The 24,570-nt window shown below is 39.8% G+C and overlaps 1 protein-coding gene across 2 annotated transcripts in view; it reads left to right on the plus strand.

Annotated features, from left to right (window-relative positions):
* Positions 1-24,570, plus strand: part of ca16b (carbonic anhydrase XVI b) — a 90,691-nt gene that overhangs the window by 27,596 nt on the left and 38,525 nt on the right. For both annotated transcript variants that reach the window (XM_028405667.1, XM_028405668.1), the window contains exon 3: positions 20,110-20,289. In XM_028405667.1, coding sequence (XP_028261468.1) covers positions 20,110-20,289 — 180 coding nt within the window. The remainder of the gene's footprint in view (positions 1-20,109; positions 20,290-24,570) is intronic.

The raw sequence follows: 24,570 nt of genomic DNA on the forward strand, positions 1-24,570 counted from the left end.
CCGTAGCCACCAGTGGAAGTGGAAGTTCCATGTTTTTTGTTTGTAGGAACTGAGCACTTTCACTGTATTTGTGAAACCTTAGGACCTTCTGAACTTTGTTGTGCTCGTCCTGAAGCATCCCTTCATTGCCTCCTGTACCCACGTTGCTTCCTGGACAAGATTAATTTCCCCCTCCTGGGAGAACAGGGAGCGATTCATCTGTCTTACACCCAGCCTTTAGTCACAGCCATTCTACGTGATGATGGAAGCTTAATACAACATCATCTGTATTCCTTCAGACTTGCCGATGTGTTGTATCAACCTGTAGATGTACCTGCACTGATTTTCTGAGAAAATGAGAGGTGCAGCAACACTAATTATTAAAAATGAATTTTGCTGGTGCCCAAGCTGACTCATTATTCATCTTGGTTATTGCTAGCAGTTTGGATCGGTCTTCGTGTGCCAGAATTGGTCCATTTGTCTCTGTCAGGGGCGGGCCCTTGACAGATGTGCCAATATGGCTGCCGAAGTTCTGTGCTGGGGGAGAGGCATCTTAATTCTCCATGATGTATCACACTGGCAGCAACCAATTTAGCAGAATTGAGCTCCAAATCATCTTACTTCCCACTGCCTCTGACAATCTGTTTTCTTTTTTTCTAGATGAGGTAAATATATTAAGGTTGGAAATAAATTAGGGATCCCCCACACCCTGAGCTAATACTGAATCAGTGAGTGTTTGTTGGACTTGATTGTTTGTATTGTTACATTGGCATGTCCACAGAACATTGTTCTGGGCTGGCGCCACCAGGATACATAAAGCCAAGCCCCTGGTACAAACGGCTATGATAAATGCAGCCAAATTTTCTGGTTTGCCTGTTTAAGGCAGATCGATCTGTTAGACTGACAGCTTTGTTGTGTAAACCTAATTAATTAAATTTCAGGTGTCACATGGTGTTAGTGTGCCTCGCGGCAGAATATTGGGCTTAGTCGGTGGCCCAGGTCCAACTTAATGGACGTGGACATGCTCGGCCCGCTGGGATTGCAATATTGAGGAAGTATGAGATTGCCAGCCCACAGGTTTCCTCTCTCTAATGTGGTTATGCTGATGAGCTGGAATGAGCTGGATAGCAGCTCAGCAAATTTTTAAACTCATAATCATGATGACTTACTTCGTAATGAGTACACATCCCCCTTGAGGTGTGGAGTTAACTGTAGGGGGCGAGGCTATAATAGTGACATAATGGCACAATTTTGGAAGATGTGCAATGCTTCCCTTGGATTATAAAACCATGCTTGATGGATGAGTATTTGTTTGTATGTTAGCATACAATTGCACTTTAGACATTCAGACCAGTGAGTAACTGTGTGGAAGCAGCTAATGGTGTTTAGCACTGCAGCTCTTCTCGTTCACTGGCTTGTTAGAACATTTATCCTGTGCTACTAGTTCACTGAGTTACACAGCTAACTATTGATTTCTGTCCGGATTCTAAATTATAAGGACACTTGCTGTGTAACCATGTAGGCATTGTTGTCCCTGCTTAGCTTGCAGAACAACTGCAAGAGTAATAGCTGCACAGGGGATGAGCTGAATAAAGAGAGGGCAATAGCTCAAAGTGGTTCAGGCCTCTGCTGGGTTTATTGTGTCTGTGTAAGGTTTAGTTCCTACAATAGGAATATATGTCTCAGATACAGTTTTACGAATCACACCTATACTTTAATAGCTTAGTGTTAAGTCAGAAATGTTCAGAAGAGCTCCTAAAATTCAAAACATGATCAGCAGAAATCTGGGTTAATTTACAGTGATGCTGCTTCACATTCTCACAGCAGCAGGTAGATCACTCAGGCCTGTCATCCTTTGTCTTGTAGAGTCTCATGACTCATTTAAGCGGGAGCTCATATACCTGCAAGGGATAATAAATAATGCAGATGCATCATGAAATTATTGGGGTAGAAACTCTTCTTTGCATTTTAAAATGTGTGATCGTCTAAATCCTTTGTTCAGTAGCCAAACATCTGCACTGACTTTATTTTCTTTTTTCATAGCTGGAAATGATACAGCTGCATAGAGCAGGGATTATATAAAAGGACATTTGATTAATGTGCCCAGTTTTTCGGAAACAAAAAAGAAAAGAAAACAAAAGAGACTAATGGAGCAGTTAGTTTTTTCTTAACATAACATTTGCAGGATCCAATAGAAGAGTACAGTACAATATGCTGGTGTCGGTAATCCTGTGGTCACATGGACAGCATGTGTCATAGACTTGTCTAAAGAAGTGCATATAAGGAGGTTATTAAATAAATTTCATCTGCTACTACAGGGAAAAGGTGGCTGGCAGCATTAGTAACACTGTTGTCATGTTATTTTTTTGCCATTCTTCTGCTGTTTGTGAATGCAGCATGTAGAAGATAATGTATGGTATACAATAAATGGAGTCCATTTGTTGATGCTTGTTGTGGAGACAAATAATTTGCATTTGTTGTTTTTCTTCTGTTTTTCATTTTGTATGTTTACATCCATAGCTACATCCGACAGCAGCTGTAATTTTAAAAATGACTTGAAGTGACCAGCATTCACCTGTCCTCGAGAATCAATTTTCTCCTTCTTTATGTGAGCTCCCTCGTGCCTTCTTTTCTTTAATTCCCCCCCTTATCTATCTTAATGCTGGGCACTTCTTAGTTCTGAGCAGCAGTGTGCACATGGATGCTATGGGGTAGTAGAAGGAGGGCGAAACACTGACTGGATTAAAGCTTGATTTAAAATGGCTGCTTGCTGTGCTTAGCTCAACACTCATCTGGGGATGTGGTCATGTGCAATCTTGTGATTTGTGGCCTAATTAGCAGTTTTGGGGTACCCGAGGCTAAAAAAAACACTTTGTCCCGTTTGTCTCTCAGCTGCCTTGAGTTTTTATTTCATCCACTTTTCTTTTCTCCCTGTGTCCGCGGACTGACAAGTGTACCCACATATGCACACACTTTCCCACTCTTAAGCTTTAAAATCCAAGCAAGGGATGACTGTGAAAACACATAAATAAGCTGCAGACATAGTGGTGGGGTTAGCTGCACAGACAGAGCCATCTCTGTACAGCCAATTTATCTCTGCAGGAGTAAATAAACACAGGTCTGTTTAGTTCAGGTCAAAGTGCACAGGTGCAAATCTGAAAGATAATTCGCTAAAGCTGATGTTTACCTGTGCAAGGTTAGACAGAGGTGCCTATTCGCTGTCTGTTATGGCCTGTTACCTAAATGGTGTCCAACATTAATGGCTGGATTAGCTTGGACTTTGCTGTATTTAGCTGATCTCTTCAGGGAGTTCATGCACCAAAGAAGAAGGTATCTATTAAATATGGAGACCTTGTGACCTTTCCTATACAAACTTTTACAATACGCAGCCACTGTACTGTATTCAGTACCCAGGATGGCGAAGCAGTAATGGCTACCTCGGGACCTAAAATGTTAAGTGGTTTTTGCATTGCCTTTTCCTCTAAATTCATCAGTGAACGAATTCACTTTTGTCACACATTTAATACCGTCTCAGATGTTTGCACATCTGTGATCATTTCTCTGGACAGAATGGCTCATAAACTCAGAACTGTAGGACCAGACAGCTCTCACAGAATAATGTATGAGAGGGTAAAATAAAAATCTAGATAACATGTCGCCTGGGGGGTTACTGTGTGGGTGGAGATCTTTCACCTTCACCTGCCAACTGTGGCTAATGGTCTGCTTAGTCCCGACCTCACACTGCGGGGTCATCCTGGCACCATTAGAGGCAGGTAAGTGAGAGTTCTCTGTTTCTCACAACCCTCTGTCCCGCTGGGAGACAGCAGCCTCCTTATGCTGCTCCGGGTTCATCGCAATACAGTGACCCCACAGTCAACTCATCCTCTTACCTGTTGGTCCCTCACTCCCTGCAATGAGCATCCTCCGGCAGGTATCAGGTACAGCTGCCCCCATAGTCCAACTAACATCTCATCTGCTGCTGTTTATTGGCAGGATGATGACACCATTGCTTTCATGATCTGTGACATTTGCATCATATGGCTTAGATCCAGGGATATCAGTGTTACATATGGAAAACATTCTGAAAGGGAACTCGAGTTTTCACTATGCAGAAGTTTTTCAGAAAAATGGTCCCCTTATTACTTCTTTGTTTAAGACTGCTATCCATGTCTTTCATCCTGTAAAATGTGGTGTGTGGTTAAAATGTGGCCTTTTCTTTTGTGCATGCATCTTTACTACTCTGCAACTAATGTCAGAAAAATGCTTTTAACCCTCTAAAGTTCCTTAGTGCCTTTCTCTTGTCAGTGACTCTGTGGGCTCTTTTTTCAATGCAAAATGTCTTTTGTGTAAGATAGCACAGTTAGAAAGCCATAGACAGGAAAAAAACTAAACAAGAGAACTGAATTGAATTGAATTTCTTTGATTACATCAGCTTCATTTGTTGTTTGTGACCGAGCGAAGGTGGCATGAGGAGCAGGTATTCTTGGCAACATTAGACCACAAAATCTGTGTGAAAGGTTAACCTCAAGTATGACAAGTGCAGAAGCACTCAGAGCGTCTATGGAATAAGAAGCGAGGTGTTCTCAAAAGAGATATTTAGCTCCATGCTTTTTCTCTGCGTAACAACTCTTCTGGGAGCAATTAAAACATGACGTGAAAAATACCATATGAACGCTCCGTCTCAATCATTCAGCATGGATACTAGAAGCAGGCGGGGGCACAAAAAGCACACAGATTTGGACCAGAAGAAAAAGTAGTCAAGTTTTGGCTTTTGTTTTTTTGTCCTAATCTTTTGAAAATGGTTGGTGTGTTTCACTTTGCCACAAACCGCCTTCTTATAATCGACACAAGACAAAGAGAACAGTGTATAGTCTCATCTTGGCCTTATACCTAATTGGACTGAAATGATTTAGCCTGACCAGCAGGACATTATCATCATTAAAGTTCTGCACTCTGGATCGTGGTCACAGTATGCCCACTCTAATAGTTAGGTGCTGAAGTCATAGCTCAGTGGAAGGTCTTAGAGCCACAGAAGAGTTAATTAAACTAATGGATGAAGCTGCATGAATGGCATATGAGGGTGTGACATTTTAGAAAGAGGTGATGGCTCAGAGATAAGGTGCTCTCCGAATAAAGCATAACAATAGAAGGAGATGCAAAGGACGGTGTGACAAATTAAAGATGAATTCTTTTATGTGTTCCATCTTTTGTGTGTGTGTGTCGGTGCAGAATTGAATATTTGCTGTTTGCTCTGAGCACCAATAACATAAATGCAGAAATTCTACATGTTGTTTTCAGTCGACTTCGGCCTCAGTGCTTCATCCCTACTTTCAGGGTTCTCTGATTTGAGTAACTGCTGAAATACTAATTATGCCGTAGTATAATTTTGACTGTGATTTGAATACAATCACTATTTCTAATATTAAAACGTCCATCACACGCAGCTGCAGGACATTTATGAGCACCGAGGTTAGCGTCTGTGTTTCCGACAGTTAGCTGATATGAAACAGTTGCCCTTGGACAAAGCAGAGTAATGTAGCGTCACTAATCAGTGTTTCACTTTGCGGCTGTACAGAGGAGATCTGTGTTCTGCTCCACAGAGTGCTCACCTCTCACTCTCTCCTGTTTACAATTAGCAGAAGGCTTCACTACGGTGATGCAGTGTTGGATTGGTGTCAATGTACACTCGTACACAGAGAGCAAAACCCAGAGAGAGCACTTTTTACTCTTTTATGCTGTGTGGAAAAAACAACTTTAACTGTCTATGTGGAAAAACAAACTATAAAGTTGGATTTTATTTTTTACTTGGTTAGTTATGCACAAGCCTCCTCTCTCAAACTCCGTCATTATCCCGACAAACATAAGGTTTGTAATCCTTGGCTAATTTAAGGCAATTAGCAGGAAATGTTTTATAAGACATCTTCTACATGTTTTTTTTGGATTTCAGGAAGCAAACTCATTTTAGATGGATTTAAATAAAAGTAAAATAAACTTTTTCTAACAAAATGTTTGTTGATAGTGTGTAGTAACAGGTCATAGTGGTACCTGCATTTAAAAATGTGGTATGTCAGTGCAGGCAGGATGTTAATCTGAGTTAATCTGAGCTGAAATAAAATGAATAAACGCATGTTAATTTGTGTTGCAAATGTTTTATGGAATTCATCTGATTACATGAATACATCCCGAGACGTTTTAAGCTTTAAGCGGTGTGAGGTGCTTCGTGGCTGTGTGGAGCTCATCTTATGACATGCTGAGTGCACAAATATAATGAACAAATGTGTCTACTTCATGACATTTTTCTTCTCAATTCAAATACTGATCAAATGGAGTCCAAAATATTCCCCTAGTGCAGCAGGTCAGCTTTGAGGAGCGCACACACCCTGTGATTTAAAAAGTTACAGGAAGAAACCTTACGTTAGTATGCATGGCTTTCAGTACATTGTTTTTTGGGGCAACAAAAAGAATTGAACAAAAGAAATTCATTAAGATAGTTATCTGGATCACAAAGTACTCACAATTGATGTTTCAACAAATAATAGAATAATAGGCATGAATACAGACAGATTTACAGTCTACCGTTGTCCACCTGCTGCGTCTTCATCTGCATTACCATCTGCTGAACAGCGTTTAAGGTGCTGAGTGTAGAAAGTGAAGCGGCAACCCTCTAGTTTTTTCCCCCCCCCCTTTAGTTGTGTAACGTTAGTTGTGTAACACCCATTGTATTCAAGAACAGAGACAACTCAGATTGAGTCTAATGGAGCCTGAGGATATCGACTTATTCTGACCGTGGAGCTGTTTTTATACTGCTGACGGTTTAGTTAGGTTTGCGCCTTGAATGTGAACTCTAAATCTGTAATGATGCCTTGTCTGGTGTCATCTTTCATACATGACTTGTTGTATAGCAGAATAACTTTGCCAGCTGTGTACAGTAACCACATATTTCACAGTAAAAGTAATACCTGTCATTATGTGCTGACCATCCAGTGATCGTATCGGCGGCGATGGTTCAGAAAGTCTTGTTTACATGCTGGCACTGTGCCATGTTAAAGGGGAAACCGTTAAAGGCTTTTGAATTGTGGGGGAAGCTCGTCCTCATGGGACACAATGTATTTCTGTCCCTCTTTTTCTTCACACAAGGTCCTGCAGATTATTTTTACAGACTTAGGGGATGTTGTACTTATGCAGTGGCCAACACCCAAGAACAGGAAGCCACAGTTTCTATGCAAGTCCACGAGATGGAAGCAGATAGCGCCAAGGGAAAACAATATTTTGGCTGGAGCTCATTCTGCCGGCCAATTAGACCCCAATGCCTGTATGATTTACCACTTCCTCTACCTGCTTTTATGTGTTTGGGGCTGCTGTGTGGAACACAATGACCCCTGATTAAAGATTGAGCTCAGGCTCTGAGACGACCTTGGCGCCATTCTTATCAGATGCCTACTTCTCAGAACTCAGCAAGACCACCTGAAATCAATGGTTGTATAGTCTCACATGGACATACTCAGACAATGAGCATATTCAGACTTTGATTTAAAAGTCTACAAGCAATTCATTATGATACCAATGGATCTACCTTTTCTTTCATGCAGTTTCTCCAAATGTCTCATACAAGCGCTGAGTATTTGATCTCTTTCCCATTCTTAATGTGTAAATGTGTTTTAAAAAATGTGTTGCCACCAGATACTATTAGTTATGAGGAGAAAAAGGTAAACTTTAAAGTGTAATTTAAATTTTGGAAGTGCACTGTGTCTTAAAGGATGTAAAGTCAGAAGCTAAATATTAAGGGCCCTTTGTCTTGCTAAAGCACTTTCTGAGACACATTGTATATGTGCAGGGAAGAATGGATTGTTTGTCTTTTCCTCCACCCTCTCCTGTAGACATGGGATGGAAGTGAAGCTTGAATTTTGAATGGCTGGGTGGGGTGGTGAGGGCTTTGAGGTTGTGCTGTTAATTGCATAATGAAACATGTCTGGGTTAAGATAATGCCTCAAAGAAAGTGTTATGTAACCTTAAAGCAGAACAGACTTAAATTTGATAAAGAGTATCATGACACTGATATAGTGGAGTAGGATGGAATTCAACAGTCGCTCTCAGGTTGAGTGCTGACTTTTTCACCGTTAAGGATGTTTTAGAGTATCTATATTAGTGAACTTTGTAGGACTTGATAGCTCTTTGTGTTAATAATCTGACAATTTGAGGATAGAGGAGAAAAACAGTGGACTTAAATGAAGAGGTTGAGGATGTTTTTTTTCTGGTCAAGTAGTGGAGAGATCTTGACTGGCCATGTCCTTTGACCCAAATATAAATGAACACACATTCCATACACTGATGGCCAGAAGCTGCTAATATGGCTTTTACAAGTGTGACAAGTCACCTCTGGGGATCATGTTACTGATGGGTTGTCGAGCAAATGTAAAAACATGTAATGTCATAAGGACGACACCTTTAACCTCCAACTTCCCTGCTTCAAAGAACAAGTGTGTCATCGTAGGTAGATGCACAGTTTTACAGTTGCTGGGTGTAGTTTGGAACAGTAGTTATTTTTATGAAATTGCTCATTCAGTGGTATTTTCAGTTGTGTTGTTACAACTGTATGGCACAGCAAGGCTAGTCTCTTTAGCCAATGGGTCAATGGGTCTCAATCAAGATGGATGAATAGCTCTGGAGGGCAGGAAAGCTGTGTTTTTCTTCACTTTAAGGGTGAAGTCTATCTATTACCTCACTTTCTTTCTGTCCACTTGAAGCAGGAATTCTGTGCATAAAAAAGCAGATGTGGTTCTAAACAGTCACAGTCAGCCCTTTAACCTTATAGTCATTATGTTTATTAATTAAATGTAACTCATTACTGCTCTCTTTGCATGAAAGCCTCCCTCTGAGCTTCTTTCCAGTTACTATGCTAATTCTAATAAATATGCTGCTTGGTTGAATTATTAGCATACTAGTAAATTCTGAGATTTTTTCCTCCCTCAGGTTTGTGTAATAGTTAAAGGCCTTTTTCAAACATGTATTAAATTTATTTCTTCCACTGCAGTTTTTTCCCGTCCCTTAAAGGGATTGACTAAAATCAATATTAAATCTCTATATGCCTGACAGTTTGGCAAATCTTCAGACACATAGATTTTGTTTTGGTTAGATTCATTAACTGTAAAAGAGCCTCCTCTTGTCATAATTTCATGTTACAGCCTCATCACTCTTGGTTGTGATGATTAGCTTCTTTGGAGATAACATATTTAACCTGCTCTTCTCTCTCTGAAACATTTGGCTACTCTTAATTGGTCACTGCATTGCCACAAAATGCTTAAAAGTCTCACAGAATAGTTAAGCTTTTTTCTGGGAACAGGTCTGCTTTATTGCTTTTTATTAAGATGACCATTCTGTCTGATCCTATTTGGTTGAGTCATGGGAGCTTGTTCCAATTTCTGAAAAGCAGACTGTTTTGAGGAGAGCAAAGCCGTTTGAGAAAAGTCAAGTTAAACCCAAAGCCCTCTGTGTCTAATGCAGTGGCAGAGAGCTGGTTTGCGCTTGAGGACTGTTACTGTACAAGAAATTAATTTGGCCTACAACCTCCATGGCAGATAGACAGCGACATAGAAGCACCATGCTTGAAGCGTTGTGATGACTGTGGGTATAGTCGCAGTAGTTGATAGATGGATACAGATCTTTCAGGCTAATAAAGCAAATTAATATCTGTGTAAAGTACCACTTTGGACTTCCCCCCCAGGGAGGAGTCGGATGCCTGGAAAACTACGTCATGATTTAAAGAGAGAAGACAGAATCGGTTCACAAATCGTATGTCTTATCATATCAGTCATCAACAAACTCTAAAGCAACTGGCTCCATGTTATATAAAAAGCAATTTGAAGTTGCGTAACATGGGTCAAAGGCGTCCTGCAGCATCGGCAAAAGGAAGTGCAACTTCAAAATGACTCTGCAGCACTTTTATTTTGATAGTCGAGATACCGGCGGATTAATGATGATCCATAGGAGCTGATGATTCACTGGATTTTGTCTGCTTCTTATGTTACTTTGGCTTTGGCATTACACTTGAGGTGAAAGTAGTTATCTTATCTAAACCCCCTGCCAGCTATCTCCTGCAACAGCTAGACCTTTAATCACCTGCCACAGTCAGTGTGTGTGTGCAGTAACACAAAGGAAGTGTACCAAAGCTGTTCAGGACAGAATGATGGCAACTTTATAACAGCGTGGCAAGTATATACAAAATTTAAAGATTTTCCTGTAAGGCTGAAAATAAGAAATATGCCTCTTAATTTTTCACCCTGTTGTTTCTTTGCATAAAAATGGGATGGGTTACCTGTTCTAAACATTCTAAACATATCCCCCTGTTACAAAACTGCAAAACATCAAACATGACACATTTTAATCAAAGCTATCCATGACTCTGTACTTGGTTATGGCATGTGATGCTGTCCTCAACATTAACACGGCAGTTCATTTGCATTGTTTGTCTAAGACATCAGCCTGATATCATCAGACAGCTGGCTAGCTAGTATGAGCTATCCAGCAGGGACAGACTGAGTTAAGAAGAATCCTGGCACTGTTTACTAGACTTCTTATTCTACAGCTCAAAATGATACCACAACACCAACCATGATTAGTATGTATGTATGTAATATGCACAGTCCATTGACAGTGGACTCACTGCCCACAACTGTGGGTGACTCATCGACACTACTATAGCCACCGATCCCCTGTTAGTTTAGACTAATTTACCTGACAATAATTATTGCATACTTGATCCATTTGTGGCTTGCAGTTTTGTGTTTAGCAATACATTTTCCAAATGCCATGAATTTATAGAGGCCGTTAAATAGTCTTTGCCAAGAAGATAAAATTGACAACACATTTTATTATTCTGTTTTTGTAGGTCACATCCACAGCATAATATGCACGTCTAAACAAAGTGTCTACACTGTTGGATAGAAGCAATAAAGATGTTAAACACTGGGTTAATTCAATACAACAAAATGTAGCAGCTAGCATTAAATCTGTAGATCAGAGGTTTAAATGTTGTAATTTGAGCTAAGCTACAGTTAAATGCAAAAGAACAGTGTGGAATATGCATATGAGACAAGCATCACATGCTGTGGCAAAAAAAAAAATACTTTGTCTTGAGTGTCACAAAATTTATCTTTTATTGTTATTTTTTTCATGTAGCAATTCTTGATTTTGTTAGATAAGTAAGCTTGTTGTCTTTTATTGCATTCATGTTCATTAAACCTGTAATTCAGTTAGCGAGATTTAACCCCATTCTTATTTATAGATGCATACATTTACTTTAATTATATTTTTTCCCATATTCCTTCCATTCCACATTCACATTTGTCCTGCTTACATCATTACATTGACTATTATAGGTGTTTATACAATATTACAGTGGTTTGTGGGGGTCACACGCAGCTACATCAGGGTGTATAACACATCTCTGCTCTGCCATTGTAGTACAGATTGCAGTGTTTTACACATCAATCAAAAATACACCTTTCCTTATGTGAAAGGTTTTGCTGTTGCACTCTTGTGTCATTATAAGGTGACATGGTGAATATGATTGCAGACCACCTCAAGGCAGTACTCCTGATGAATGCTTTCATGCAGGAGTTGTACCAGTATTAAAAAGTGCATAACTAAAGAAAATGATACCTTGTTGCTGATTATCTTTTGGGGGTTGAGTTCAATGAGTTGATGTAATGATATTTCCTTATAACCTACTTTAAAGTCTCATGGCTCCTTTCCTTTTGTTCCACTTCTGTTCTCAGCAGACCAAATATTGCCATTTTTATTAGCACTCTGAGGCGTTCTGTGCCGCACTGTTGTGCCAGTGTCACTGCAGTGCTGTGAAAAGACATTATTTTTGGTGTAATGTCTTGCTTCTGCACTCTTTGTTCATTCTCTTTGACGAGGTCAAATAAACGCGCATTTAATTTGAAGTATAACTGAAGAGTCACTCATGCATTGCCCTCAGTGCACCCCACAGTGACCCACAGATGCCCCTTTTCATTCCTGCAAACTGCACTGACATGTCGAGTGCTCACTCCTTCAGATCTCGCTCAGGGAAGTGGATATTGGTCGACGTTGCCAAAAGGGTTTAAAACTGTGGAAGCAGACTCCGCAATTATCTTCCCGTTTTCTAATTCCTTGGTTGAAATTATCCGCTGTTCTTATCTCATATCCCCTCACTCCTCTTTGAAGCGTACTGACATCCACAGAGGCCATTGTGGTTTTTACCTTCATGGTTCACTGATAATTGAGTCATCTTATGCAGATTGGCCAGTAAAGGAATTCAACAGGAAGCTCTTTATGAAAGTACCATTTCTTATCAATACACAGTTAGATGATTCACTTTCATAAACATCCTTTCTGTTACCTAAAGGTAGGGCTCGGCAAGATGGAAAAAATAATCTTATCACAGTCTTATATCAGCGTACATTGATATATAATAAAATCACTTTTTTCTGTTAAGCATAATGTTGAAGTTTTACTCTTAAGTAAGATTGAAAGAGTAAAAAATACCATCAGGTCATTTACTTTTTATTTAATTTTTTTTTATACAAATTTAAACTGCCCACTATACAATTGAAATAAAAAGCAGCTCTATTTAATATAATAATTACATAAATAATGCCGAAGATTAAACTCGCCCCATTGCTCAACTAAACATGGAGAACATATTACCATATGTTACTGTATAAAGTGGCATGAAAAATAGCAGCTGCATCAAACGGTGCCTCCACAGAGAGACAGGGAGTGGTGTGCATTTCTGCACCAGGGACAGTGAGTTCTAACAAAGTTATATCCATGGATATAGCTGTCGTCATTCTTTTGTTGCATAGCTCTACCTAAAAATTGTCCACCTTGTCTGTAAGGCTTCTGTGGACATGCTGAAACTTCTCTTACTTGTTGAACTAAGCAGTTGTTTAGTCACATATTTCACCCTGGTTTAACATTCTGTAGTTTTGGCAGCATGACCCTATTTAGACACAAGAACAGTCAGTCACCAAAATGGGCTGCCCCAGTTTTGCCAGGACGAGTTTCCTCACTTTGATTGCAGTTGCATGCAGTCTGATAAGGTTTCAGAAAAATTCAGACTCAATTACAATGTGACGTTCATGGTGCATTTTCCCCTTTGTTGCTTTTCTTTTCAGGAGTGTGGGTTTCTTCTTCTTCTTCTTCAGATGAGAAAGTCGCACATGGCTTGAAAAAAATAGCTTAGTGGGCTGAGCCTCACTGAGTGTGTTTACATATGGCATAGATTCCTGGTTTTGAGCCTTATCTTGTATATATTTGGACTACACGTTCTCACACATAAACAACCGAATAGGTTGATGGCTGGTAAATATATGCATGATTTGGCCAACATAGTAGCTTAACTAGATCAACAGAAGGAGGTGGAAGGTTGGATGGGACCGCTAAGTTTTTCAGTTCATCATTTTGCTCCAGTTTCATTTTTGGTTAGGTTTTAAGCACTGCTGATATTTTGGATTAAATTGACACTCTCACAACATTAAACATGTGTTACAAGGCCCACTCCTCCCATCTGTGAAAAGCTCTTCTGACATTTTATTGGCTGCCATGGTGACAATTCCTGCAAAGTGTAGATTTTACATGCACTGCATTTGTGCCAGGCTGTGTATGGGCTTAGGTAATGTAAGTTATTCCTGTTCCCGCACACTTAGTAACAATATACAGCTTTCTACTCCTTCACCACATCTGCTTTGAATCATTATTTTCTCAGGCACTGTGAGATGGTTCAGGAACCTGGGTAAGGTGTTTACATGCAACAGCATCCTCCCCTATTTATAGTAGTATGGTCGGAACTAAATTCTGGTAAATTTTAAAGTGTTCAATAGATTTTCAATAAAAAATGATTTATTATTTGCCAACTGGTGTATTTGCAAGGGATGTGTTTGTCTCTCAAATCCTGTTTACATGCACAGGATTATAACCAGGTTAGCAGCTAGACTCACTGTTCAGTGGTTTAAACAATGAACTGTAGACCTTTTTTTGGTTTCTTATACCTGCTGCAGTGGGAGTCCATTCCTTTCAATGCTCACAGTCGGCATTGCTCAGTAAACTGAATCTCATTTTCTCCTTCCTCCGGTGGATTCAGCTGTGCAGCCCTGAGCTCTCTCCCTTTTCTTCGTCACATCCCTACCATTAGGTCACAGAGCTGCCAGGAAGCATGTAAAGAGATCTGCACGACACAGACACAGTGCAGCGCAGGGATAAAGTCTGTCAGTTTGTTTTGTGCAAAGGAGCTCTGGTATTGCAGTTTACTGAAGATAGGACTGTAATATGCTGTTGTGACAGACTTGTGCTGTGGACTTGCCATGCCCAAGAGTTCGTTTTGAAAACATGAGCCTAGACACAATGCGCAAAATTCATTTCAGATGACTTTACACCGCTATATGTATCTTAGTAATAAAAATGGGCGACATATGTTTGAGGCACAGTGCTTCCATTGGATTTCTCAGTTATCTGAGGGGGAAAAATGAAGCTGGGACACAACTTTGTGGGTGGCAATTTTTGTTCAGTCAGCCGAGATGTTGAGTCACTGTGATCCAGACTAAAATGTCTCAACAATTTCTCAACAGTTTGCCTTATAGTGTCCATCATTACCTGATATACCCACAAAACATGTATGTTGGCCATTTATGTTAAGATGCCGAACTTTAATAGTAATGTCATGGATGATCACAACACTGGAGGCCGATGTTCGCTTCTTCCTCCTGCATACAGCTCCCATTGTGCTAAGTAAAAATGTAAAACTAGCTCTAAGTTTTTTAAATGGTCTTTTTTATAGTGTCATTGTCTTGAGAGGTAACCCAAAGATTGTTATGCCACTACTGCCACCAGGCTTAGTAGTTTTCAGGAGTCCTAAAAATGAACTTTTTTCAGTCACTGTATACTTCCCTTAGCTTTCTCTTTGGGTTCAGGCCGAGAACCTCAAAGGCAGTTTTAAAGATGAAATTTTAGGTTTAGAAAAAGCCAACAGGATTTGTGTCTCAGTTACCAGAGTTGCAATTCCCACTCCCTTTACAATGAAGTGCTGGACTGAAGTTTTAAAATGAAAGGAGGGTAGTCAGGTTCAAGTGAGATGCAAAGAAAGGAATGGCCAGTGAGATCAGCTGCTAAACTGTGATTCTGAGCTGAGCTTGACCTTGTGGCCTGCCTTAACTAATGCTATGCTTAATATTGTTATGTCTTGGGTCTGTTTTCATACTTCTGGCCAAAGGTTGTGACAGCATGCTCACCAAAGAAATATTTTCTCTAAACCATGATGGTAAAGTTGAAAATTTGAGCGCTTATAATGGTGCCAATGGTCCATTAGTGCACAGAGCAACCTGACAGAGTGTGCAGTCATGAAAAGAACTGCACTGCAGGTCAAAGTTCAACCAAGAAATCAGGCTGTAAGATGTGGCTGATGCTCAGGGAATGATTTCTTTCCTCTCTCACCTGGGGCTTTGGTTCAATTCATCTGAGCACTTGGACTTGTTGCTACGTTAGACCTATTTTTAGCTGCATTCTGCAATCTCAGGCACCTTAATGCAGTCAATTTCTGTCATCTGAAACTATTTGAATAAAATAGAATCTGATGCAGCTTCCAGCATTTATTAGCTATTGGATGAGATAAGTGGGGAAAAAATGACTGACATCAGCTGGTCAGTGTTTGACTGATTACATAGAAAGTGAATTCTCTGCACTGGACACTGTACAAAACATCAGCTCATCAGTTGTCTAACCTGGACATTTGATATACCCCAACATTGCAGTGTGTATATGTGTGTGTCCACCATCTGGACTGCTATCAGCATATTGAAACTGACAGCAGGACTGTTGTTGAAAATGTTATCCAATGCTCTTGTGCTCACTGAAGGGATTCTATAGGGTACACATGGCTTTCATCCTGCTCACCATCTATACAATTGGTATAACCCTCCTCAGCGGTGACACTGTGCCTTCTATCTGCAGGCCATGATTTGTTGTCAGTGCTACTCATGCATATGGACTGATCAGCGTAGATCTTTGCAAGTGCTACTGTGCCAATTCTGGGAGGTCTGCCAGCAGGCATACAGCATTCATGCTTTCACTGCAAGGGACAAAACGGAAATGACAAGGCAATCGCCATTCTGTCAGCATTGCCATGGTAGCACAGGCAAGGCTGTTTATCCCAAGGTTAATGGGATGACGCCTGGAACTGAAAGTGCCAGATTGAGAGAAACATGTGCCTGTTTTACTTAAAACAAGTAGATGGCAGAGGGTGGTGTCACATCATACAGGAGTGGGCACAGTAACAGGTCGGATCAACGGAACATCGGCCATCTTCTCCCATAGACCAGAAAGAACTTATAGAACTTATATGAAGGCGTAATTGAATTTCAGCAAAATCCTGATGCAGAAGTGATGATTCATCACCAGACCTGCATCAAAACATATTAAAGAATGCTGAACACAAATGCTGAATGCTGAGTTCATTTCTAACACATAGACATACTGATTTTTAAAAATAAATGCTTCAAAATGGCAAAAAGCCATATGGTTTAAATAAGTGTGACAATGTTTGTATGTGGTGTAGAGTGATAGTCATGTGCGGCTGTTTGTTTGCTGCTTTTAAATGTGTTTTTTTGCCACTGGTTTCTGAATCGCTTCGAGGTGACATGTCTACAGTATTAATATTAATACACAAACAGTTGTTGTGTATAATATGCACATACAAATGCAGAGCTATGTGAATCATTTCAAGGACACCAGACTGCACAAATGAACCACTTGTCACTCATCTCTTGCAATTAGAAGCTGTTGCTGTAAACAGTTGGACAGATGAAACAGTCCATACTGTAAATTTAGTCTTTTTATTCCATCTATACAGGATTTAAAAATTAGAATGCAAACAATAAATAGAAGCAACAGTATATAGTGCAACACGATGAAAGGATGTGCTCGCCCCTCTTCTTACAGCTGCTGCTGGTGATGACATATTGTTGTGTGGCTGATCAATTTCTGAGAAATGAGGATATACTGTGACAGATGGCTGCGGCAAAGAAACGGTTTTCTCGAGAGTTTCATGACTTCAGGAAAGTACATTAAAGATATTATACTCTAGGATAAATATGTGTCCTATGTGTTTTTATCAGCATTCATCACTATTAGCACTATTAGCATTATGATAAGGAGGATGATGAGAAACAATGAGCTCTGGTGTGTTCGTTTGGGCAGATATCCCTATTCAGATAACAGAAATGGATCAGTACTGAAACAAGTGGCTCTGTGCATCTTTATCAGAGAGAACACACTGTATTTCATGCTAACTCTTTTTTTTTGTGTACAGTCTCCTGCCGCTGAATATGGGGATGTATACAAGAACAACCACACTGTTCCTTTTTATAGCTACGGTTTCACGTCACTCACTGGCTTTGAATTCTTGCACAACTCACTGATGTCTGACGTCACTGTGATGCAGAATTGAACCTGCCTCAGTGGCCGCTATGGGCAACAACACAAACAACAGATAAATTCTGGTTTATAATGAGATATTCCTGGAAGAAGAGCTGTAACTCAATCACTGTTGTATAAAACTTGTTCACTTCATAAATTACCGGACTGCTCATATAATGATTTCCATTAGTATAAATGTGTCCTGCCGCCCAGTACATTAGCTGCTCTGCCTGATCCATACGCTGAATGTGGTTGAAAATGTACTATGTAATGATTCATATAAATCAATTCACAACATTTTAAAAGACGCACTTATTTTTAATTTCTTCACCTACATCCTTATCGAGAGGCAGGCCTGCACAATGGGAACGACTTAACCACTCGGATTATAGTCGGTCTGATGGATGGCAATGAGACAGATTAATCGGCTGCTGTGCAACCCTCACTTATCTGATTTTAGCACTGCTCCTCCCTTTCTGTTCTTGAGAGGCAGAATTATATCTCTAGCAGTAAATTGGATGTAATGTGTGCTTGAATGGAAAATTAGCAACCAATTACACTTTGACTAAATGTCACCTGAGTTCAGTACGCTGTGTTTATGACATCTGCATCATATTTTTAAATGGTCACTTTTGCTTTTATTATTATTTTTTTACTTTATTGTGGTGAAATATGTCATATTAAGTTCTCTGAAACCTCATAAATCTCAGTAACATCTGAAGTTGTTTTTGTAGTTTACCACAATTCACTCAAGAGAAAAGATGGAGAGAAAAAAAAAGGAGCAAGAAAACAGGGGCTGAAATTGCCCACTGGAGAACCAGAGTACTTTTCAGTGTTTTTTATTGTTAGTAGCCTGCATAACACATTCTGTCGGTTAGGGAAATGGTAAGTGTTCAAAGCAGCCAGAGGCATTGTACTTCAGACAGCTCTTCCAAAGAGAATATACATTTTTTGCCAGAAGTAAGTCACAACCAATTGTACAAGTGCCGCAAGTTTATGAAGAGTATTTTTTTTTCTGAACAGGGTAAGTTTACAGGTACAGTAACCCAGATACAAGTCACAGAAACAGACAAGAGATGTAAACGGAAAAGCCTGAGGAAGGCATAGTGAAAAACAACCAAAACAATAATGAAATGATGTGTCTGTTATTATTAGGTAGGATTCTTACTAAGAGTCTTTTCCACATTGATTTATCAAAAACATCACTACACACAGCTTTGATTTTTGAATCAGATTATTGTTTAACAGAGCTCAAGAAATTCAAGCGGGACCATTCGGAGAGCACGGCCACCTCATCTCAGATGATTTATGAATGTTTTTCCACAGAAAGTTTTGTGCACACACCATTTTTATATGGAAATGGTAAACATGCTCTCTGTTCTATATAAATCCTCTCTGTGCATTTATGATTGGCAAGCAGCTTTCACTTGCTATATAGCATTAGTGTTTTATTCTTAATAGGCTCTATACCAGGGAATGAAATATGGGAGTTGTCCTGGTACAAACGTAGTGGTTAAGTCTTCAGTCCTGACTGACAAATTTAATCCTGCTTGCTAATGCAGTCATTAGTTAGAAATGCAGCTCAAATCCATTTGAACATTTCTGAGATATTCGTTCCATAATCTAGCAGGTGCTGTTTATCTTCTTTTAAGTCACTGGACAAATCTGAGACATTTCCAAAGGGTTTTATCACATGTGGTGGCCTCTTGTGACCCTAGAGATCCATTCATTTGAGAGATTCCTAAAAAGATTCTTCTTTAGGCATCTGCAAGGTGCATGTTTATGGTTGATGATGGTGAAACACTGAATATTTCAAATATAATCCTCACGTCATCTTTTCATGGGAGTTGAGCACAGTGTCTTTGGCTGCAAGGTGTTTATACATAGCATGACATAAAGCCACCCTTGATCCTGGGTGTTTTAGTAAAGAGGAGTTCTCATATCTTTTTCATGAGCCAGTGGCAAAGTTGCCCCATATCTGTAGGGAATGGGATCATGAATATTGTGTTAACCCAGAAAAGTTAAAATCCGTGCACGCTTCCTTGTTCCCCTGATCCCTCAGCTTTTGTTGTTGCATTGGCCAATTGTGCCCGGGAAGAGATCAAGGGGACCCCTGTCGGTTGTGGATTATTCCTTTGTTGAAGCGCCACTGTAGGGGATAGAGGATTAAAAGAGCAGACAGTGGATGGGGATTCTACAGGAAGTTAGTTTGCAGCACACACTGCACATGAATTGTTAGCGGGGAGTGTTTTCTGTTGAATAGTCCCATTTATTGTAATTTCTCTACCCATTCTAGGCACAGTTTCAGTCAGAGCAGCACAATGAGGTGCCTCATTTGGATATTTATATCATATATGGACAATTAACACTGGAATTGCCTTCACCCGGATGATGAATTTTCATTGTGTTTACATGTTTTCCCAGCTGTGGGCGGGTGGGGTTGGGTGTGTTTGGTGTGTGTGTGGGTTGGGGGGGATTTGGAGGGCACTGCAGCTGAATGAATATGAAAGAATCATTGTCCTCTTTCTCTCTGTTTCAGTTAAGGCCATATTGAGACTGTGTTACTGCTGTAGCAGTGATTCTAATATTCTGTGTGTTAGAGCTAATGTTTGCAAACAAACATGATTTCTAGGGACCAGTTGGCTTGCAGTCTACATCTTGTGTGTTGTGTTTCTGCAGGAAGCCACGGGCCTCGAGGCTGGGCAGCCTTATACCCAGAATGTGCTGCGAACAACCAATCACCTGTGAACATCGCAGACGACCAGGCTGTGGTGTCAGAGGAGTACCAGGAGCTGGTGCTGGACAGGTTTAACAAAGAGTCCTCCAACCAGACCACCATGAAAAACACTGGAAAGACAGGTATGTATTAAATATATATATATATAACTTTTAGACTTTAAGAAGAGGTATGACTGTCCACTACGTGAATGAGATGATCACTATAAGACATAATCAATAGAAGAAAGTATAAAAGAATTTAACAAGGTTATGTTTGCATACTGAGTTTTGCTGACTTACACAACTAACTGGTATGCTAGAGAAGTTAATTTGCTCCTGCTTTCTTTGTCTTAAAAACACAACACACAACATGTATTTTGGTGACTATAGGATAAAATAAGAACAGAGAGAGTGTTCGGTTAGCTTTGTGGAGTGAAGGAGTGAATCCTAAAACCCAGGATTGCGCCAGCATTGGTGTTTGTGGTGTTGAAGGAATGTGGTTACAGCATCCAACAGGCTCACACACTGACGTAATAAATTAATATCCCTCGATGCGATCAGTGATGTAATAGGCCACCACAGGCTTATTTCTCTGTCGAGTCACTCTTACTTTGCCTCACCAAGCAAAAAAAAAAAAAGAGGAAGGGAGTAAGTGTTTTTTTGACTGCAGAGGCTCAGACCTGGCAGTTGTTGTGTTTACATTGCACTGTAGGATCCACTGGGCTCACCAGGTCAATGCTGTGTAAATCCCTATCTCTCAACCCAGTCCATCACGGGTCTATTTTCACTTCTTCTCTCCAGTTCTAATGTTCTTTGACTTTTTTTTTACTGATGTTTCAAAGGTTTTTTTTTCCTTCTTGAAATATATGCTTAGTTTTTAATTAAAGAAAAATTCAGTACATTGATGTACATTTGTGAAACTATTCAATTCAACAAAGCAAAAAATTCCATTTTTGCCACAGCTGTCAAAAACTTCCAAGTTGTCTTTTAAAAATACGCCATAAAATGAAACCAGTAACTCAGTAAATGGTTTTCACTGTCAAAAAAACATTGATGTGGCATCCAGTCTCAAAATATGACAGTATAAATTTGTCACTTGCTATGCAATGCAGTTAGTAGTAATAGTTCTTCCTTCTTAATACATTTACCTCTGACTGTATTAGACCAGTGCAGGCAGCAGTGCAATTATTCAGCAGGAAAAAAAAAATCATCAGTAAGGCTTGTGGCAATATTGGTTTTACAGGCTTTTTGTATTGCTGTGATGAAGCGGTTTAATTTTCCAGGTATTTAATTACTTGATTAACCAAAACCTGACAGCCAGTGTGTCTCTAAAGAGCTTTAGAGCTGAATCTATGGAACTCTATGGCTTTTCTACATAAACATCCATTCACATTCACAATTGAAAATAAATATTTGCATGTGTAAACAGAATGTTTGAACACTTAATTGATTTAGAAGTGTTTCAAACTGCAAAAGAAAAAACAGTGTGTTTCATCTACACGCAGTCACATTCAGTAGTACCAGTCTGCCATCACTCTAGTTAATCTATCAGCAGTTTTAGTTATTCTCTGCTATCTCTCCATTGTGCTCTCCTCTACCTCTCAGCATTCTCTTTGTATGCAGCCTGCAGCCTGGCTTGTTTACACATGCATTTGAAGTGTACTTGATTAACTGCAACTTAAAACCGATTCCAAAAAGAGTTTTTATTTATTTATTTATTTTCTCAATCAGCAGATCCATTGGTGTGAAAATCCTGACCTTAATTGATCCCTCCTGCTTTTGGCACTGTTTCTTTCTGGGAGTGGTGTCATCCATTGCGTTTGATCATAATGAGAGTTGTTAGCCTCCATGACAACCAAGGCCACTGACACAGCCGAGCAATGCTGCAGGCTGCTTATGTACAAAGATGGAAATAACATGGGGTTGTAATTTTGTTCACATACAGTACAGAGAGAATTTTAGATTGCTAATCGCTGTGGAAATCACAAAAAACAGGACTACATTATCACAAAATATTACAATGCAAAGGCTATTTAGATGATGAGAGATTAATATTTTAAAAAAAATCCCCTCACTGGGTTGTGAAGCAAACTTAAAATCAATTTATTGTGAAAATAGAACCTTTTGTTGTTTTTCAGGCAGAGTTTATTTATTTATGAAAAAAACATACTTTAAAATACAACTCTAAAGAAATCAACAGCTTTCAGGACGGTTCAGCTGTTTCTCTGTGTCTTAGCTTGGCTATAGCAGTAGAGTTGTGTCGTAGGTGTTCATGGATGATGCAGAGGAGGCCCCATCATCATGTGTTTCATGTATTAAACTGGCTCAAGCAAACACTTTGACTTCTTCTTCCTTCACCACAAAAATAACAGTGCCAACGACAGAAATCCTGTGTTATTGATCATAACAAAGATTTCTTTCTTGTCGTCCTTGGCATTTTGTTTTTCGACATGGTTATACCATCAGCCTTTCGTTTTCCAGTTGTTTATATGAACATGCCGCTGACATACAGTATATTGAACATGTTAATGTAAATTTGTTAGTGATTCACATTCGCATCATCATCCATTCCAGGTGTAGTAGTACAGTTATATGCCTCCAACTACCCTTTTTAATCATTTGTGAATGACGTTTTCTAGGATTATGAAAATGTTGTTTTTACATGTTTTTAAAAGAGCTACAGACGTTGGATCTGTCCTTCACCATGGACAGATTAATAATTTGGTGTAATTCAAATAGCACCTCCTGCTTGTAGTAAATAAGAAATATGTCTTTAAAGCCGGGTCAGATTTCATGGCACTTAATTTAAAGTGTACAGTATGGGAGAGTGTTTCTTTTACATTTAAATCAAGCCCTAATAAGCTTGCTGACATGTTTTTGGTCATTACCAACTCCTGAATGAAATATCTGTCTCACAAGAGCTAAATTCTCAACCATGGTTACCAGTTAATCCCTAAGTGTGTCTCTTTGCCCTTTGGCCCTCACATTTGGTTAATTCTGTGTATACGTGGTGAAGGACAGTTCCAGTGTGTACAATCCTTTGAATGCTAAAAAGCACACAGCGCTTACTTCAGAAAATATTCCAGGACGCCGTTTGTACTCTCAGCGTTCATAGAGCCGCCACAGTCAATGCATATAAACATAAGCCTTTCAGTGATGCACACTTGCACAGTAACAAGACTGATCCACCATCTGTTCTCTGAATATTAGCAGTTTTAGTAACATATAGGTTGGTTTTAATGACAGTATCATATTTCACATTATTTTTTGAAGACACACATCTTACCTATATGGTTTGTGCATTCATGTAAAGGGTTATGGGTCTGATGAGATATCTTAATCAGGAGAAATATGTGCATTTTATTCCTGTCATACTGGGTTATAGTGTAAGTGTGTGTGCACACAGATCTGCCCAACCGTCGTCTGTGTTCCATTTATTCCACTGATGTCACATGCTCCTGATGCTGACATGAATCTCTTTAATGTATAGCATGCTATGAAACAAACTTGCACATTTCCCAATCTGACAGCAATCATGAGTGATTAAAGGCGATTGTGACAGTTCTAGCAGTGCCGAACATTCTACAGAGAACCTGGACTGAAAAGTAGTCAAATCACTGAAGAAGACATCAGAATTGTCAGGCGGAACATCATTTATCCGTTAAAAGTTCTAGAAAAGTTGTTCCATTTTGTAAGGCAAAAAAAGGATTATGCCATGTGTTGCTGTCTTTAACCCCCTTGTGCCACTAGGGGTGCAGCTTGGTAAAATCCTCCATGGAACTGCTTTAACATCCCTGACGCTTTTCAAAAGACAATGTTGTAATTAAAAACTGAGTGAACAGATCTTAAAAGTTCATTGCGATCGATTTCATGACATTCCCTCGCGCCCTGACCTGATCCGGCTGATTGGCTGCCATTCAAGCAGCATTCCTCAACAAAACATTTCTCAGTAAAATTTCAAACAACTCTCAGCCAAATTCAGGGGGAATCGAAAGGGCCCCAGAGACATTTGCATTGATCAAGGATTTACTTTCACACACACTCCCCTTCTTTCACAGACTGTGATTCAAGGTCTTTTTGGCTTAGCTTCTAATTCCTCCTCTGCTGTTGGAGGGTTCAAACACACCCAGGGCCGCATTTCTAATGAAACTCCCAAGGCCGGCCAGCATCCCTTTTCCTCGGCTTTCCTTGTGTTGCACACAGGATTACACTGCTGCAACAAGAGCAGTAACATGGATTTATTACCATCTTTGTTAATGTTGTGCGCTTTTGTGCAGGAGTTGCGCAATAGTGCTAATGTGATGGGTAGTTATTTCCTGTGCAGGCAGATGTTTACTTTGACCTGATGCTTTCAGTCGTGGAAATCTCCTGCATCATTTCTTCTCCTTCATGCTGTTGGCCTTCAGCTTAAGCGGCACTGGC

The sequence above is a fragment of the Parambassis ranga genome, chromosome 5 (genome assembly GCF_900634625.1).
Source record: "Parambassis ranga chromosome 5, fParRan2.1, whole genome shotgun sequence".
NCBI lineage: Eukaryota > Metazoa > Chordata > Actinopteri > Ambassidae > Parambassis > Parambassis ranga.